The sequence below is a fragment of the Neomonachus schauinslandi genome, chromosome X (assembly GCF_002201575.2).
Source record: "Neomonachus schauinslandi chromosome X, ASM220157v2, whole genome shotgun sequence".
NCBI classification, from domain to species: Eukaryota; Metazoa; Chordata; class Mammalia; order Carnivora; family Phocidae; genus Neomonachus; species Neomonachus schauinslandi.
In genome coordinates this window covers 76923875-76942535 of record NC_058419.1, presented here as the reverse complement: position 1 = coordinate 76942535, position 18661 = coordinate 76923875, and the positions used below count along the sequence as shown (strand labels likewise).

At 37.0% G+C, this 18661-nt stretch overlaps 1 protein-coding gene across 3 annotated transcripts in view; it reads right to left on the bottom strand.

The window, feature by feature from the left end:
* ARHGEF9 (Cdc42 guanine nucleotide exchange factor 9) overlaps positions 1–18661 on the bottom strand; it is a 185906-nt gene that overhangs the window by 69833 nt on the left and 97412 nt on the right. For all 3 annotated transcript variants that reach the window (XM_021678640.1, XM_044911661.1, XR_002479737.1), the window contains 2 exons: positions 13831–14010; positions 97–329 (listed from right to left, as the gene is read on the bottom strand). In XM_021678640.1, coding sequence (XP_021534315.1) covers positions 97–329; positions 13831–14010 — 413 coding nt within the window. The remainder of the gene's footprint in view (positions 1–96; positions 330–13830; positions 14011–18661) is intronic.

Genomic DNA, 18661 nt, shown 5'->3' with positions numbered 1-18661 from the left:
TACAGAAGGAAGCTCAGAAAAAGCTAAAGGACATATATTCTTAATAAAGACCAACATGTAGATGAGGCTCTCCTAACTCCTGCTTCTATCTTTTACCTATGGTCCTGGGCAGTATATTTGAGGAGCTCAGCCAGTTGTAAGGGATATTTGCAGATCTTCTGCACTGGAGTCAAAAGGAAACCATCAATAGCAATATCGATCATCTGCTGCAAGAGGCGACAGGCCTCAAAGAAGTGCTGGTAGCGGCTGTCCTTCATTAGTTTGGAGAGTTCCATGCAGGCGTCCAGGTGGTTGTTACAATACTCGGAGTATATCCAGAATCCATCTTGCTATGAGCACAGGAAAAATGGAGAGAAAAAAAAAGTCTACTGAGAATTCCAAAAGAAGTTTTGGAGAAATGAAAATAAAGATCCTGTCCTTACATAGGAATATTAAAACGGTAACAATGTCAATCTTTCCTAAATTGATTCATAATTTAATAATAATTATTTGGGAAGTAGAAAAACTGTAAACATTTGTATAGAAAAAATAAGTAGGAATAGTAGTGAAATTCTATTTAAAAAGGGTAATGACAGAACACTGCTCCTGACAAAAGTGAAAACACTACAACAATAAAATTCTGGCACTGGATTTTATTTTTTATTTTTTCAAGTTTTTATTTTAATTCCAGTTACTTAACATACAGTGTTAGTTTCAGGTGTACAATATAGTGATTCATACATCACCCAGTGCTCATCACAACAAAGGCACTTCTTAATCCCCACCATCTATTTAACCCATCCACCCACCCACCTCCCCTCTGGTAACCATCAATTTGTTCTCTATAGGTAAGAGTCTGTTTCTTGGTCTGTCTCTCTTTATTTTTTTCCATTGCTCATTTGTTTTGTTTCTTAAATTTCACATATGAGTGAAATCACATTGTATTTGTCTTTCTCTGACTTACTTTTGTTGACTCTTTCCTTAGCTGTGCAGAAGCTTTTTATTTTGAGATAGTCCCAATAGTTTATTTTTGCTGTGGTTTCCCTTGCCTCAGGAGACATACCTAGAAAAATGTTGCCACGGCAGATGTCGGGGACATTACTGCCTGTGCTCTCTTCTAGGATTTTTATGATTTCATGTCTTACATTTAGGTCTTTAATCCATGTTAAATTTATTTTTGTTTATGGTGTAAAAAAGTGGTCTAGTTTCATTCTTTTGCATGTAGTTGACCAGTTTTCCCAAAAGCATTTGTTGAAGAGACTATCTTTTTCCCACTGGATATTCTTTCCTGCTTTGTCAAAGGTTAACTGAACATATAAGTATGGGCTTATTCCTGGATTTTCTATTCTGTTCTATTGATCGATGTTTCTATTTTTGTGCTACTACCATAATGTTTTGATTACTATCACTTTGTAATTTAAAGTGAACTCTAGAATTGTGATAACTCCAGCTTTGCTTTCCTTTTTCAAAATTGCTATTTGAGGTCCTTTGTGGTTCCATATAAGTTTCAGGATTATTTGTTCTAGTTGTATGAAAAATGCTGTTGGTATTTTCATATGGATTGTATTAAATATGTAGATTCCTTTGGGTAGTAGAGACATTTTAACAATATTCATTCTTCCAACCCATGGGCATGGAATGTTTTTCCATTTCTTTGTATCATCTTCAATTTCTTTCATTGGTGTTTTATAGTTTTCAGAGTACAGGTCTTTCACCACTTTAGTTAGGTTTATTCCTAGCTATCTTATTTTTGGTGCAATTATAAATCAGATTGTTTTCTTTATTTCTCTTTCTGCCTCTTCATTATTAGTGTATAGAAATGTAACAGATTTCTGCACATTGATTTTGCATCCTGCAACTTCACTGAATTCATTTATAAGTTCTAGCAGGCTTTTGGTGGAGTCTTTCAGGTTTACTATATAGAGTACCATGTCATCTGCAAATAGTGAAAGTTTTACTTCTTCCTTACCTATTTGGAAGGCTTTTATTTCTTTTTGTTGTTTAAATGCTGTAGCTAGGACTTCCAGTAATACGTTGAATAAAAGTGGTGACTTCTTCCTTACCCATTTGGAAGTCTTTTATTTCTTTTTGTTGTTTAACTGCTGTAGCTAAGGCTTCCAGTAATACATTGAATAAAAGTGGTGAGAGAGGACATCCTTATTTTGTTCCTGACCTTAGGAAGAAAGCTTTCAGTTTCTTCCTAGTGAGTATGATGTTAGCTGTGAGTTTTTCAGATATGGCTTTTATTATGTTGAAATATGTTCCTTCTAAACCTGCTTTGTTGAAGGCTTTTATCATGATTGGATATTGTACTTTGTCAAATGCTTTTTCTGCATCTATTGAAATGACCACATGGTTTTTATCCTTTGTCTTATTGATGTGATATATCATGTTGATTGATTTGAGAATATAGAACCACCCTTGCATTCCAGGAATAAATCCCACTTGATCGTGGTAAATGATTTTTTAAAAAATATATTGTTGGATTTGGTTTGCTAATATTTTGTTGAGTATTTTTGCATGTATACTCATCAGGGATATTGGCCTGTAGTTCTGTCTCTCTCTCTCTCTCTGGTGCTTTTACCTTGTTTTGGTGTAAGGGTGATACTGCCCTCATAGAATGCATTTAGAAGTTTTCCTTATTCTTCTATTTTTTGGAATAGTTTAAGAAGAATACATATTAACTCTTCTTTAAATGTTTGGTAGAATTCTCCTGTGAAGACATCTGGTCCTGGACTTTTGTTTGTTGGAAGTTTTTTTGATTACTGACTCAGTCTCCTTGCTGGTAATCAGTATGTTCAACTTTTTTACTTCTTCCTGTTTCAGTTTTTGTAGGTTATGTGTTCCTAGGGATTTATCCACTTGTTCTGTGTTCTCTAATTTGGTGGCATACAGTTTTTCATATTTTTTTTTTACAATTGTTTGTATTTCTGTGGTGTTGGTTGTTATTTTTCCTCTTTCAATTATAATTATTTGAGTCCTCTCTCTCTCTCTCTCTCTCCCTCTCTCTCTGATGAGTCTGGCTAAAGGTTTATCAATTTTGTTGATCTTTTCAAAGAACCAGCTCTGTTTCACTGATCTGTTCTATTGATTTTTTAATTAATGTATCATTTATTTCTACTCTCATCTTTGTTATTTCCTTCCTTCTCTTGGTTTTGGATTTTGTTTGTTGTTTCTTGTCTAGTGATAAAGGAAATGTTCAACTTTTAATGTTTGTGGACCCTGCTCCTGGGCTCCCATGGAAGCTATACTTTTATCAGAATCAGAACGACTTCAACAAACTTCAAAGTATGGGCTCTTTATCTTGCCTGAGTACACATTGTACATCTGTTTTGTAGCAAATAACCAAAAAAGAAACATTTCAAACTAAAGAGTAAAAATCTCCCTAACTTCCATTCCCATAGCTCTGAAGCCTACAACCTTGCATATACTAAAAGCATAAGATAAAGTTTGTAATTTTCTGAAATGTCCTTCATCATGATGATTTGTGACTCTTGATGAAACAAAAAACATATATAACCCTGATTAAACATTCCTTTTCCAGAGCACTTTCTTCCATGTTAAGACTGTGTATCTTGGGTGGCTGTCCTCACTTGGGTTTGAATAAAACTCTCTTCCCTTTTTTTTTTTAAAGAAATTCTAAAAGTTTTTTTTCCTTCCAAGTTTTTATTTAAATTCCAGTCAGTTAACATACAGTGTAATATTCACTTCATGAATAGGATTTAGTGATTCATCACTTACATACAACACCCAGTGCTCATCACAAGTGCCTCCTTAATACCATATAACCCATCCCGTCGCCCACCATTCCTCCAGCAACCCTCAGTTTGTCCTCTATAGTTGAGTCAGTTTTACGGTTTGACTCTTTTCTTCCCTATGTTTATCTGTTTTGTTTCTTAAATTACACATGAATGAAATCATATGGTATTTGCCTTCCTCTGGTTTATTTCACATAGAATAATACTCTCTAGCTCCATCCATGTCATTGCAAATGAAAACATTATATATATAATGTATACACACACACACACACACACATATGTATATATACTTCTTTATCCATTCATCACTCAATGGATATTTGGACTCTCCATAATTTGGCTAGCAGTAATAATGCTGCTATAAACATCAGGTGCATGTACCCATCTGAATTAGTATTAATGTAAACTGTGGGTAAATACTTGGTAGTGCAACTGCTGGATCCTGGGGTAGTTCTATCGTGAACTTTTTGAGGAACCTCCTTACTGTTTTCCAGAGTGGTTGCACCAATTTGCATTCCCACTGTCAGTGTAAGAAGGTTCCCCCTTTTTCCACACCCTTGCCAACATCTGTTGTTTCCTGTATTGTTTACTTTAGCTATTCTGGCAGGTGTGAGGTGATATCTCATTGTAGTTTTGATTTGTATACCCTGATGACAAATGATGATGAACATCTTTTCATGTATCTGCGAACCATCTGTATGTATTCTTTGGGGAAAAAAATGTCTATTCATGTCTTCTGCCCGTTTATAACTGGATTATTTGGTGTTGAGTTTGGTAAGTTCTTTATAGATTTTGGACACTAACCCTTTATCAGATATGTCATTTACAAATACCTTCTCTCATTCTGAAGGTTGCCTTTTAATTTGGTTGATTGTTTCTTTCACTGTGCAGAAGCTTTTTTATCTTGATAAGGTCCCAAGAGTTCACTTTTGCTTTTGCTACCCTTGCCTTCAGAGATGTGTATAGTAACAAGTTGCTACGGGCAATGCCAAAGAGGTTTCTGCCTGTGCTCTCCTCTAGGATTTTGATGGTTTCCTGTCTCACAATGAGGTCTTTCATCAATTTTGAATTAACTGTTGTGTATGGTGTAAGAAAGTGGTCCAGTTTTATTCTTCTGCATGTTGCTGTCCAGTTTTTAACAACACCATTTGTTAAAGAGACTGTCTTTTTTCCATTGGATATTCTTTCCTGCTGTGTTGAAGACTAGATTGATCATACACTTGTGGGTCCATTTCTGTGTTTTCTATTCTGTTCAACTGATCTGTGTCTGTTTTTGTGCCATACTATACTGTCTTGATGATTACAGCTTTGTAATACAGCTTGAAGACCAGAGTCGTGTTGCTTCCAGTTTTGCTTTTCTTTTCCAGTACTGCTTTGGCTATTCTGGGTCTTTTGTGGCTCCATACAAATTTTAGGATTGTTTGTTCTAGCTCCATGAAAAATGTTGGTGGTATTTTGATAGGGATTGCATTAAATGTATAGATTGCTTTGGGTAGTATAGACATTAACAGTGTTTTTCTTCCAATCCATTGAGCATGGGATGTCTTTCCATTTGCATTTCTGTGGTGTTGGTTGTTTCTTCTCTCTCATGTATGATTTTATTTATTTATTTAGGTCCTTCCCTTTTCTTTTTGATGCATCTGGTAGTGGTTTATCAATTTGACTAATTTTTTCAAAGAACCAGCTTCTGCTTTCATTGATCTGTTATATCTTTTTGTTGTTGTTTCTATATCATTTATTTCTGCTCTCATCTTTTTTGTTTCTTTTCTTCTGCTGGCTTTGTGCTTCCTTTGTTGTTTTTCTAGCTTCTTTAAGTGTAAGGTTAGGTTGCATATTTGAGATTTTACTTGCTTCATTCTTTTTTTTTTATTATTATGTTCAGTTAGCTACTGTATATCATTAGTTTTTGATTTGGTGTTCAATGATTCATTAGTTGCATATAACACTCAGTGCTCATCACAACACATGTCCTCCTTAATACCCATCACCCAGCTACCCACCTCCCCTCTGGAACCCTCAGTTTGTTTTCCCCAGTCCAGAGTCTCTCATGGTTCATCTCCCTCTCTGATTTCACCCCCTTCAGTTTTCCCTCCCTTCTCCTATGGTCCTCCATGCTATTCCTTATCTTCCACATATGAGTGACACCACATGATAATTGTCTTTCTCTAATTGACTTATTTGACTTAGCATAATACTCATAATACCCTCCAGTCCCATCCATGTCAATGCAAATGGTGGGTATTCATCTTTTCTGATGGCTGAGTAATATTCCATTGTATATATGTACCACATCTTCTTTATCCATTCATCTGTTGAAGGGCATCTTAACCCCTTCCACTCTTTGGCTATGGTGGATATTGCTGCTATGAACATTGGGGTGCACATGCCCCTTCTTTTCACTACATCTGTATCTTTGGGGTAAATACCTAGTAGTGTAATTGTTGGGTCGTAGGGTAGCTCTATTTTTAACATCTTGAGGAACCTCCATACTGTTTTTCAGAGTGGCTATTCCAGCTTGCATTCCCACCAACAGTGTAAGAGGGCTCCCCTTCCTCCACATCCTCGCCAACATTTGTTGTTTCCTGTTTTGTTAATTTTGTCCATTCTAACTGGTGTGAGGTGGTATCTCATTGTGGTTTTGATTTGTATTTCCCTGATGGCTAGTGATATTGAACATTTTTTCATGTGTCTGTTAGCCATTTGTATTTCTTCTTTGGTCTCCAAAGAAGACCAAAGAAGTGTCTGTTCATGTCTTCTGCCCATTTCTTGACTGGATTATTTGGTTTTGGGGTGTTGAGTTTGAGAAGTTCTTTATAGATCTTGGATACCAGCCCTTTAACTGATAGGTCATTTGCAAATATCTTCTCCTATTCCGTGGGTTGCCTCTTAGTTTTCTTGACTGTTTCCTTTGCTGGGCAGAAGCTTTTTAACTTGATGAAGTCCCAAAAGTTCATTTTTACTTTTGTTTCCCTTGTCTTTGGAGGTGTATCTTGAAAGAAGTTGCTGTGGCCAATGTCGAAGAGGTTACTGCCTATGTTCTCCTCTAGGATTTTGATGGATTCCTGTCTCACATTGAGGTCTTTCATCCATTTTGAGTATCTTTGTGTACGGTGTAAGAGAATGGTCCAGTTTTTTTTTTTTTTTAAGATTTCATTTATTTATTTATTTGACAGAGAAAGAGGGAACACAAGCATAGGGAGTGGGAGAGGGAGAAGCAGGCTTCCCATTGAGCAGGGAGCCTGATGCAGGGCTTGATTCCAGAACCCTGGGATCATGACCTGAGCTGAAGGCAGATGCTTAACAACTGAGTCACCCACGTGCCCCAAGAATGGTCCAGTTTCATTCTTCTGTATGTAGCTGTCCAATTTTCCCAGCACCACTTATTGAAGAGACTTTTTCTTGCTTCTTAAGGAAGGCCTGTATTGCTATATACTTCCCTTTTATGACCACTTTGGCTGCATCCCAGAGGTTTTGGAGTGTCCTGTTTCATTTTCATTTGTGTCCATGTATTTTTTTTAAATTTCTTCTTAATTTCCTGGTTAACCCATTCATTCTTTAGTAAGATGTTCTTTAACCTCCATGTATTTCTGGTCTTTCCAATTTTTTTTCTTGTGGTTGACTTCAATTTTCATAGTGTTGTGGTCTGAAAAGGTGCATCATATGATCTCAATCTTTCTGTATTTGTTGAGTCCTGATTTGTGAACCAGTGTGTGATCTATTCTGGTGAATGTCCAATGTGCACATGAAAAGAATGTGTATTCTGTTGTTTTAGGATGGAATGTTCTGAATATATCTGTTAAATTCATCTGTTCCAGTGTGTCATTCAAAGCCACTGTTTTCTTGTTGATTTTCTGTGTGGATCACTGTAAGTGGGGTGTTAATATCCCAAACTACTATTGTATTACTATCAATTTGTTCCTTTATGTTAATTATTAACTGCTTTATATATTTGGATGCTCCATGTTGGGTGCATATATATTTACAGTTCTTATATCTTCTTGTTGGATTGTCCCCTTTATTATTATATACTATCTTTCTTATCCTCTTTTATAGACTTTATTTTGAATTCTGTTTTGTATGATTTAAGTATTGCTATCTGGCTTTCTTTTGACATCCACTTGCATAATAAATATTTCTCTATCCCCTCACTTTCAATGTGCAGGTGTATTTAGGTCTGAAATGAGTATTTTGTAGGCAGCATATAGTTGCGTCTTTTTTTTTTTAATCCACTCTGTCACCCTATCTTTTGATTGAACATTTAGTCCCTTATATTCAAAGCAATTATTTATAGATATGTATTTATTGCCATTTTGTTATCTGCTTTGTAGTTGCTTTTGTAGTTTTTCTCTTATCTTTTATTCTCTCTTCCATGGTTTCTGTTTTTCTTTAGTGATATACTTGGATTCCTTACTCTATTATTTGCATATCTTTTACTGTTTTTGATTTGTGGTTACCATTCAGTTTATATGTAACATCTGCGTATAGCTGTGTATATTAAGCAGTGGGTCGCTTAATTTTGAACTCATTCTTTACTCCTCTGCCCTCCACATTCCAGATATTTGGTATCATATATCCTTTTATTTTGTGTTTGTCTTGACTGATTTTTACAGCTATAATTAATTATTTTTTTGCTTTTGTTTTTCCTGTTTTTCATACTCTTACTAATGGTATTTGGTTTCCACTTACAGAATGCTCCTTAACATTTTTTGTAGGTCTGACTTAGTGGTCATGAATTCTCTTAACTTTTGTTTGTCTGGGAAACTCTATCTCTCCTTATATTCTGAATGATAGCCTTGCTGGATAAGGTATTCTTGGTGGCAGATTTTTTTTCTTTCAGCACTTTGAATATTTAGACTACTTCCTTCTGGTATATAAAATTTCTGCTAAAAAATCCTCTGACAGGCTTATGGGTTTTTCTTTGTATGCAGCCTTCTTTTTTCTTGCAACATTTAAAATTCTTTCTTTATTACTATTTTTTGCCAATTTAATTACTATGTGTCTTGGTGATGATGTCCTTGGGTTGAATTTGGAGGGGGGACTCTCTGTACCTCCTGATTCTGGATCTCTCTTTCCTTCCCCAGATTTGGGAATTTTCCAGCTATTACTTCCTCAAATATATTTTCTGACCCCCTGTCACTTCTCTTTCTTCTTCTGAGATCCCTTTAATGCAAATTTTATTACACTTGATGGAGTCACTGAATTCTCTAAAGCCTATTGTCATTATGCAGTGTTTGTCTCTCACCTTTTTAGGACAAACAACCAAATTTTTTTAAAAAGCAAAATAGTATATTAAAAGCATGATACACCATGATTAAGTGCGATTTATCCCAATCCAATTCACTATATTAAAATAATAAAATGAAAAATCATATGATCATTTCAGTAGATACATGAGTATGTGAAAAAAACATATATATAATAAAAAACCACCAGGAAACTAGGATTAGAGAGAAATGCCCCCAATATGATAAAGGCCAACCATGAAAAACCTAAAGCTAAAATCATTCTCAATGGTGAAATATTGAATGCTTGTCCCTAAGATCAAGTACAGAACAAAAGATGCCTGCTTTTACCATTTCACCAGTGCAATAACATAAGAAAAGGAAAGAGAAGGCATATAGATTGGATATGAGGAAATAAAAAGTAATGTAGCATTGCGTGTCAACTATTTGTAAAAATTTAAAAAAAAAAAACAAAAATAAAATGAAGAAATAAACTGTCTTTGTTCAGAAATGAAACGATATAATTGTAAGTGTATAAAATCCTAAGGAATCGATATAAAATATTATAACCAATTATTAAATTCAGTATTATGTCAGGATTCAATATCAATACACAAAAATCAGTTGTATTTATCTTGTGTTTATCAATTGTATTTATCTATCATAGCAACAAACTATAGGAAATTGAAATAAAAATACTCTTACAGTAGCAGCAAAAAAAAAAAAAAACACCTAGAAATCAATTTTTAAAAATAAGGTCAAGATTTATACCATGAAAGCTAGCAACAATGCTAGAAGAAATTATAGAAACATAGATAGATAGATATTTGTTCATAGTGCTGAAAGTCTACAAATTTTCCCAAAATTGATATACAGATTTAATTCTATCCTAATCAAAACGCTTGCAGTGTTTTTTTGCTTGTTTGTTTTTTGGTAGAACTTTAGCAAGCTGATTTTCCCCCAGTTTTACTGAGAAAAAATGGACATACATCACTGTATAAATTTAAGGTGTACAGCGTGATAGTTTGAATATATATGTTGTGAAATGATTATGTAATAGGATAACATCTATCATCTCATATATCCATCTCTCGTTACAATAAAGAGAAGAGAAAGGGGCGACTGGGTGGCTCAGTCGGTTAAGAGTCTGACTCTTGATGTAGCTCAGGTCTTGATCTCAGGCTCATGTGTTCAAGCCCCACATCAGGCTCCACGATGTGGAGCCTACTTAAAAAAAAAAAAAAAAGAAGAGAAAAAATTACTCCTTGTAATGAGATAAATTTCTATAGGATACAAATCACCTATAATAGCCAAAATTGCTTTGAAGAAGAATTAATTTGGAGCACTTATGCCACCTGCTTTCAAGACTGGCTATGAAGCTACATTAAGCAAGATGGTGTGAGAATATTTTTAACCTATGAATGGTGATAGATCTTAGCTAGACTTATTGTGATCATTTTGTGATCATTTTGCAATATATAAAAATATCAAATTATTATGTCATACACCTAAAACTAATACATTATATGTCAATTATATCTCAATTAAAAATAGCAATAAGAAATAACAGTATGGTATTTGTATATGAATACTCACATAGGTCACTGGAATATAATAATTTCCCTAGAAATAAACCCCCATATATATGATTGATTTTTGACCAATGTGTCCAAGTAATTTAATGTAGGAGTTAAGATTTTCAATAAGCCATGCTGGAACAAAACTAGATATCCATTTGGAAACAAATTAACTGTGACCCTTATTTTGCACCGTATATAAAAATAACCTGAAAAAAGATCATAGACCTATATATAATAAACAAAACTACACAACTTCTAATAAGAAAACAGGAGAAAATCTTTGTGACCTTGGGTTAGGCAAAGTTTTCCTAAATAAGACCCAAAAAACATGAATCATTAAAGAAAACAGTGATACACTGAATTTCAACAAAATTAAAATTTTATGCTTTTCAAAGATACTGTTAAGAAAATGAAAGGCTAAGCCACAAACTCGGAGAAAATCTTTCTGATTCACATATCTGACCAACAACTTATGAACAATAAATTAAAAATCTCTCAAAACTGAACAATAAGAAAACAACCTACTTAGAAGTGTGGAAAAGACATGAACAGACCTTTCACCAAAGATTTTATACAGATAGCCAATAAGTACATGAAAAAATGCTTAACATCATTAGCCATTAGGGAAATGCAAATTAAAATCACAAGGAAATGCTACTACATATCTATTAGAATGGTTAAAAAACAAACAAACAAAAATAAACACATAACATGAAACCTAGTAATCCCTCAGATGGAAGCAACCTAGTAAACAACCCAGATATCCTGGAATGCACTAGTGTATGAATGGGTGGTATATTCATACAATGGAATATTACTAATAAAAAAGAACCAACTACTGATACATAGAACAACAGGATGACATCAAAGACATTCTGTTAAGTAAAAGAAGCTAAACACAAAGACTACCCCTGTATGATTCCATTTATATGACACTGTAGAAAAAGTAAAATTATGGTGACAGAAAGCAGATCACAGTTTAGCAAGGGCCAGGAGTGGGAACAGGGATTGGCTACCAAGGGAGAATAAGAAAACTTAATGAAGTGGTAGAAATGTTCTATATCTTGATTATATGGTAGTTATACAACTATATACATTTGTTAAAATTCATCAAATTATACACTAAAAATTGGTGAATCTTAGTGTATGTAAATTACGTCTAAACAAAGCTGATAAAAATGACATTATAGAACTGAATAATAAAAGCATAAACAATCCAATATTTTTTAAAAAGGCAAACTAACATGTAAAATAAATGATAATATACCATGATTAGGTAGGCTTTATTCCAGCAATACAATGTTCGTTTAACATATAAAAATTACTCAATCCAAATTCACTACTTTAATAGATTAAAGGGTAAAAGCATGTGATCATTTCAATAGATCAGTGGTAATTTTTGTCCCCCAGGGGACACTTGACAATGTCTGGAGACATTTTTGGTTGTCACAACTCAGTGGTGTTGGGGTACTACTGGCATTCAGTGGGTAGAGAACAGGAATGCTGTTAAACACACTACAATGCACAGGGCAGGCTCCAACAAAGAACCACTATTCTATATTCTACTTTCCCAATCAAAACTGTGTTTATGATATCTATACATATTGCTATAAGTTACATACATCTAGTCTGTTGTTTGTTACTATAACTACATACATCTAGTCTATTGCTCCTTGCAACACAATACCCCACAGTAAGCATCTTCTATATGTTTGTTATTCATCCCCTGGTGGTAAATACCTAAGTTGCTTCTAATTGCACTCCACCACACACAACACCACCATGCAATTAACAGCCTTGCAAATGCTCCCTCATGAACCTCTGTAAGAATTTCCCTGGGATAAATATGGAAACACTATGTCATATACATGTTGTCATACACTATGTCAACACTATGTCATACCCATGTAAATACTGCCCAGGTGCTTTCTGAAATGGCTGAACCATTTTAAATACTGTGCAGAAAAAGTTAACTTATCAGGCCTGAGACTGCTATTCTTAGAAAGACCTGCTTGGAAGGTTGGTTTTTGGCTGGTATCTTGGAACTTGGATCTCCAGAGGGTTCTCATCATTCCCTGACATGAGCGGCTCACTGTGCCTACACAGTTTGTATACACAATGTGGCTTATGCTGAATACCTGCTTCCCATCTGGGAGTCTGGAACGTTGGTACATTCTAGGCAGAGCATGCCTACATGACCAGTTCCCCATAAAAATCTTGGGTACTGATTCCCTAATGAGTTTCTCTGGTAGAAAACATTTCACATGTGTTGTCACAACTTATTGCAAGGGGAATTGAGAATGTATCCTATGTGACTCCACTGGCAGAGGTGTCTTGGAAGCTTGTCCCTAGTTTCCTCCAGACTTTGTGCCATGTGCCTTTTCCTTCTGCCGATTTTGCTTTGAATCCTTCAGCTATAACAAATCATAACCACAAGTATGACTATATGCTGATTCATGTGAGTCCTTCTAGGAAATCACTGAATATAAGAGCAGTATTAGGGATAGTCCCCAAACAAACATATGGGGAATTTGCAAAAAGATTTACTTCTAGTTGCACACTTTTCTGTGTCATTTGAATTTCGTATCATGTGCACATATTACGTCTTTAAAAATAAATACTTTATACAAAGGAGAAGAATTGGCAGAAAAACTAAGTCACCTGTGAATGAAACCAAAAAAAATATTAGAGAACCACAAAAGTGTGCAATGAAACCTTCTTATATTCCAGATGAGGAAGCCCAAAGAAGGTAAGGGACTTACCCAAAGTTACCTAGACAGTCATTACAGACACAGGACTCAAATCCTTGCTTTCCTGTTTCCTAGTCCTCCTTCCTCTAAGTCACATGGCCCCTTTTCCTATATTTGTCACTTCTTCTACCTTGTTGCTCTCCTCTATATGTCTTGAAGGGGCCTACTTTCATGCTGACTACATTTCTCAGATTCCTGGATTTTCCATGCAGTGAATATGTGCAGAGTTTCTTCCAAAACAGTTAGTCCCATAGAAACTGAACCCAACAGGTACAGAAAAAAGAAAATGAAGAAAATCCTACTGGTAGCTTTCTTGAAGGAGCAAAAAAAGGGAAGGGAATGGTAAAGAAAAAGTCCTAGGCCAAATCACAGTACCCTTCCTAAATCCTCATACCCTGGCAAGGGGGTTACATCAGGGTTATAGGAATCTATACCCCACCACAGGACAAGGAAGCTGAGCAGGACCAGACAGTTCAGACACTCCTTCCATTTCTTCCTATCCCCTCTCAAAACCCTTACAAAGGAGGAAGATGCTTACGTGCTCCAGGAAGCAGGGTCCTATCTCACTGAGGTGGGGGTCATCATTGTTGTACTGTTTCTCCAGGTCTCTCACGAAGCCCATCTGAAACCTGTAGATGTCTTCAATGTTCCCAAAAATTATCTTCAGTTGCTCATCACTGAACATGTCCCTTCTCTTCCGGCATTGCTTCAGGTAGCCCTGCACACAAAGGAAAAGTCCAGGATGAGGATGTTCCTGACTCCATCAGGGCTTTACCATTTATTAAGCACTAAGAAGGTTCATTCCTACTTTATGAAATAGACAGGCAATAATCATTTCTATTTTTCATATGAGGAAATTGAGTTTGAAAGAAGGAAGTCACTCTACCAGTGAGTTATTAGGAAAGCTGGATCACAAGCAAAGTTCTTCAGAGTACAGAATCCAGAGTATAGAACTTTCCCCTCCATTCTCTATGACAAGGATCCCAAAAGTCATAGGGCCTTTTCTCAGAAGCTGTTAAGCACATTTTTACTCGTTTTAGTAGTCATTGATTTAGCTAGATCCATTAACATCTCAAAAGTCCCCATTTCTTATAGGACCCATCCAAAATGTATTAATAACATTGACAACAATTTGGAAACAGAGGCCAAGTCAGGAAAACTTTGAATTAACAAAGCAAAACCATTCCTTAAAGAGAATGTCTTAGCCAACTAAGATAGCTGACTAGCAGATATCATTTGGATGAGCTTGGACAACAAGTCCACAAGTGCCCAAGCATGGTGTTTTTAAAAGAGTAAGTGCTCAGGATACATTCATGAATAAACAGATGAATTAATACAGCTAGCCATTGATGAAAGGGTAGATTCAATGAAAGAGATTCTTGATCTGATAAGAGAGTACTAAGGTAATACAACCAGACTTAGGGCACACTGTAAGTTAGGGTAAAAAAGAAATAAAAAAGAAAAAAAAACACCATCTTCCATTCTGAACCAATTGGTATAAACTTTTTTTTTTAATTTATTCATTCGAGATAGAGAGATACAGAGAGAGAGAGAGAATATGAGCAGGGGGAGAAGCAGAGGGAAGGGGAGAAGCAGGCCCCCCACTGAGCAGGGAGCCCGATGTGGGGCTCGATCCCAGGACCCTGGGATCATGACCTGAGCCGAAGGCAGACGCTTAACCATCTGAGCCACCCAGGTGCCCCTGGTGTAAACTTTTAATGGCCACTGTGCTCATTAGAAATCATTAGCACATGAAAATGTTCTTGGTGAGACTAAATTATGATCACTTACTTTCATCTAAAAGCTAAATGTGATTTTTGTAACACTTTAAGTGTTGAGGCCCTAATGAGGAACATTGTACTGACTGACTAACAACTGTCTACACCTCCACTTTGTCTCCTTTTAACACAGCTTCCAATGTAATCATCCATCTCGGCATACCCCAGGAAAATCCTCATTCCTGGCTTCAATGCCCTTTACAAAATCTCACTTCTGTGATCACTTCTCACCCTCCAATTCAGCCATTAAATACTAAGTGTCTTTCAACAATTTGCAAATTAATAGTCTGTGCCTGTGTTGACATATATATAACTAATGGCTACTGTTCTCTTTGGCTGACATGCTCAAGATGTCCTGTATTCATTCATATTCAATTTCTGACCAGGAAAAAGATGCCCTCTATTTCCAGAATACCCTAGGTGCTACTTCTTTTATTGAAGTAGCTCCCAAAATTCTGCCTCCCTAGAAAGCATTCCTTGACTAAGGGATAGAAGAATAAACTACCTGCCAGAATGTAACTCCCAGGGTTTGCTTGCTTCTGTCTCCCTCCTCCATCTCTTACCCCATCACCTTTGGAAGTGTATTAACTATAGTGGAGAAAGGAAAGAAGTGAGCATATCATCCGGCAGGAACTTTTCCATCTCGACATTAGGGGAAGGGGCAGAGATTTCCTCACCCCACTCCCAATGTTCCTCCCTAAGATAGGCCTGTGAGCACAGCTGGAAAAAAATGGTAATGTCAAATCAGCGTGTCATTTCTGCTTAAGTAGTAGGTACTGGTAAGTAACCACACTGGAAGACATAAGAAACCAGCCTGGATAGCTCATTCAACCCCTGAAAAGCCAGTTCAGAAAATACTTAATAGCTTTGTTCACTGCTCCTATTTGAAAGGTCTCAGGAAAATAACAAATTAGCAACACATCCCCAAAGTATAGCAGGGATGCTAGAGCTCAACACCACTATAGAATATAACAGAAATGAAAAAGAAGGAAAAAAGTGAGTTCTAGTAAAGAAAGAATTGGTAGAGATGTCAGTGTAGCTTCTTAATTCCCTAAATATGCTATTTATTGCCATTATCAGGAACATCATTTTCTGTCTGTTAGATTATATGTGTTGTAGCAAGGGAATATTACCTATATACGAGGAGAAATGTAACTGCCCATAGGATGGAGGAACTCTAGAGTGTTGTGTCAACTATTTTTCTTAAAAGCTAATGCTAGTAATAATTATATTTTGGTGCATTTAGCTTGATGGAATATCATACAGCTATTAAATATGATGATTAGAAAGACTGTCTAAGTCTCTTCAACAAATGGTGTTGGGAAAATTGGACAACCACATGCAGAAGAATGAAACTGGACCATTTTCTTATACTATACATAAAAATAAACTCAAAATGGATGAAAGACCTAAATGTGAGACAGGAATCCATCAAAATCCTAGAGGAGAACAGAGGCAGCAACTTCTTTAACCTTGGCTGCAACAAACTTTTGTTAGACATGTCTTCAAAGGAAAGGGAAACAAAAGCAAAAATGAATTATTGGGACTTGATCAAGATAAAAACCTTCTGTACAGCAAAGGAAATGGTCAATAAAACTAAAAAGCAACATAAGAGATGGGAGAAGATATTTGCAAATATCTTATCAGATAAAGGGCTAGTATCCAAAATCTATAAAGAACTTATCAAACTCAACACACACAAAAAACCCCCAAAAATCCAGTCAAGAAATGGGCAGAAGACACGAATAGTGAGGTCTCCAAAAAAGACATCCAAATGGCCAACAGACACATGAAAAAAAAAATCAAAAGAACAATGAGATACCACATCACACCAGTCAGAATGCTTAAAATTAACAACTCAAGAAACAACAGATGTTGGTGAGGATGCAGAGAAAGGGGAACCCTCTTACACTGCTGGTGGGAATGCAAGCTGGTACAGCCACTCCAGAAAACAGGATGGAGGTTCTTCAAAAAGTTGAAAATAGAGCTACCCTATGATCCAGCAATTGCACTACTAGGTATTTATCCAAAGGATATGGACATAGTGATTCCAAGGGGCACATGAATCCCAATGTTCATAGCAACAATGTTCACAATAGCCAAAATATGGAAAGAACTCAGATGTCCATAGACAGACGAATGGCAAAGAAGATGTGGTAGATATATACAGTGGAATATTACTCAGCCATCAAAAAGAATGAAATCCTGCCCTTTGCAACGCTGTGGATGGAACTAGATGGTATTATGCTAAGTGAAATAAGTCAAGAGAAAGACAAATACCATATGATTTTACTCATATGTGGAATTTAAGAAATATAACAGGTGAACATAGGAGAAGGGAAGGAAATATAAAATAAGATGAAAAAAGAGGAGATAGAGGAGGGCGGAAAGATGGCGGAGGAGTAGGGGACCCTATTTCAACTGGTCCCTGGAATTGAGCTGGATATCTACCAGACCACTCTGAGCACCCACAAAACCAGCCTGAGATGTAAGAAGATCTGGATCTCTACAAACAGAACATCGCAGGTAGTTGGTTTTGAGGTACGAAGTGGAGAGCCGTGATTCTGCGGGCAGATATTGGAGGATAAACAGCAGCGGGAGGGTGCCTGGATGTGGGGATCCTACACCGCCGGTGAGTGACAGCCTCGAGCGCTGCGGACGGGACACAGACTCGCAGACCTGTAGCGTCGGGAAAGGACTTTAGGGCAGCCCCCAGGGTGGAAAACCAGACCGGCGAAGTTGCGTGCATGTGAACCACAGCCCCCCGGACAGAAACCCAGAGCGATGGTCACGCGCACGCAAACTTGCAGCCTCCGAGACGGAAACCCGGAGCGCCGGGGTTGCGCCAGTGAACTGCAACCCCCGGGGTGGAAACCCCGAGTGGCAGAGTCGTGTGCGCACAAACTGGGAGCGGCTGGTGGTTTTAGAAGCACAAAGGGCAGAGACATGCCCCCACCTGGAGGCAGGACTGGAAGCACTGCCGAGGGGCGCACAACCCAGGACGCTGCAGTTTATAGCAGCATGGACAGAAACGGAGACAGTGTGGCCTGGAGAGCTCAGCGAAGAACAGACTGAGGTCTCTCTGCTCTGAGGCAGAGGGTTGGAAATGGTCTCTTCTGCTCTGACTCATGGAAGAGATCCAGAAAGCCGCCAGGGAAAGGCTCCAGAGAACAAAAGCCCCAAAGACTGATTCCCACTGAGCCCATCCCCCACCACAGGGGCATAGGGCAACTCCGCCCAAACAGGGTTGCCTGAGTAACAGTGCAGCAGGCTCCTCCCACAGAAGACAGGCTGGGAAAACAAGAGGCCAGCAACCCTAAGGTCCCAAGAAAACAGGTGCATCTTGCTTGGGTTCTGGTCAATAATTTGGACTCTATACATTCCCTCAAACACCCATCAACAGAATGACTAGGAGGAGGACCCCCAAAACAGAAAAGACTCAGAGATTATGACTTATGCTGCAGATTTACAAATAGATGCAGATATAACCAAGATGTCGGAGATGGAATTCAGGCTAGCAATTGTGAAGACAATGGCCAGAATGGAGAAATCAATTAATGGCAACATAGAGTCTCTAAGGGCAGAAATAAA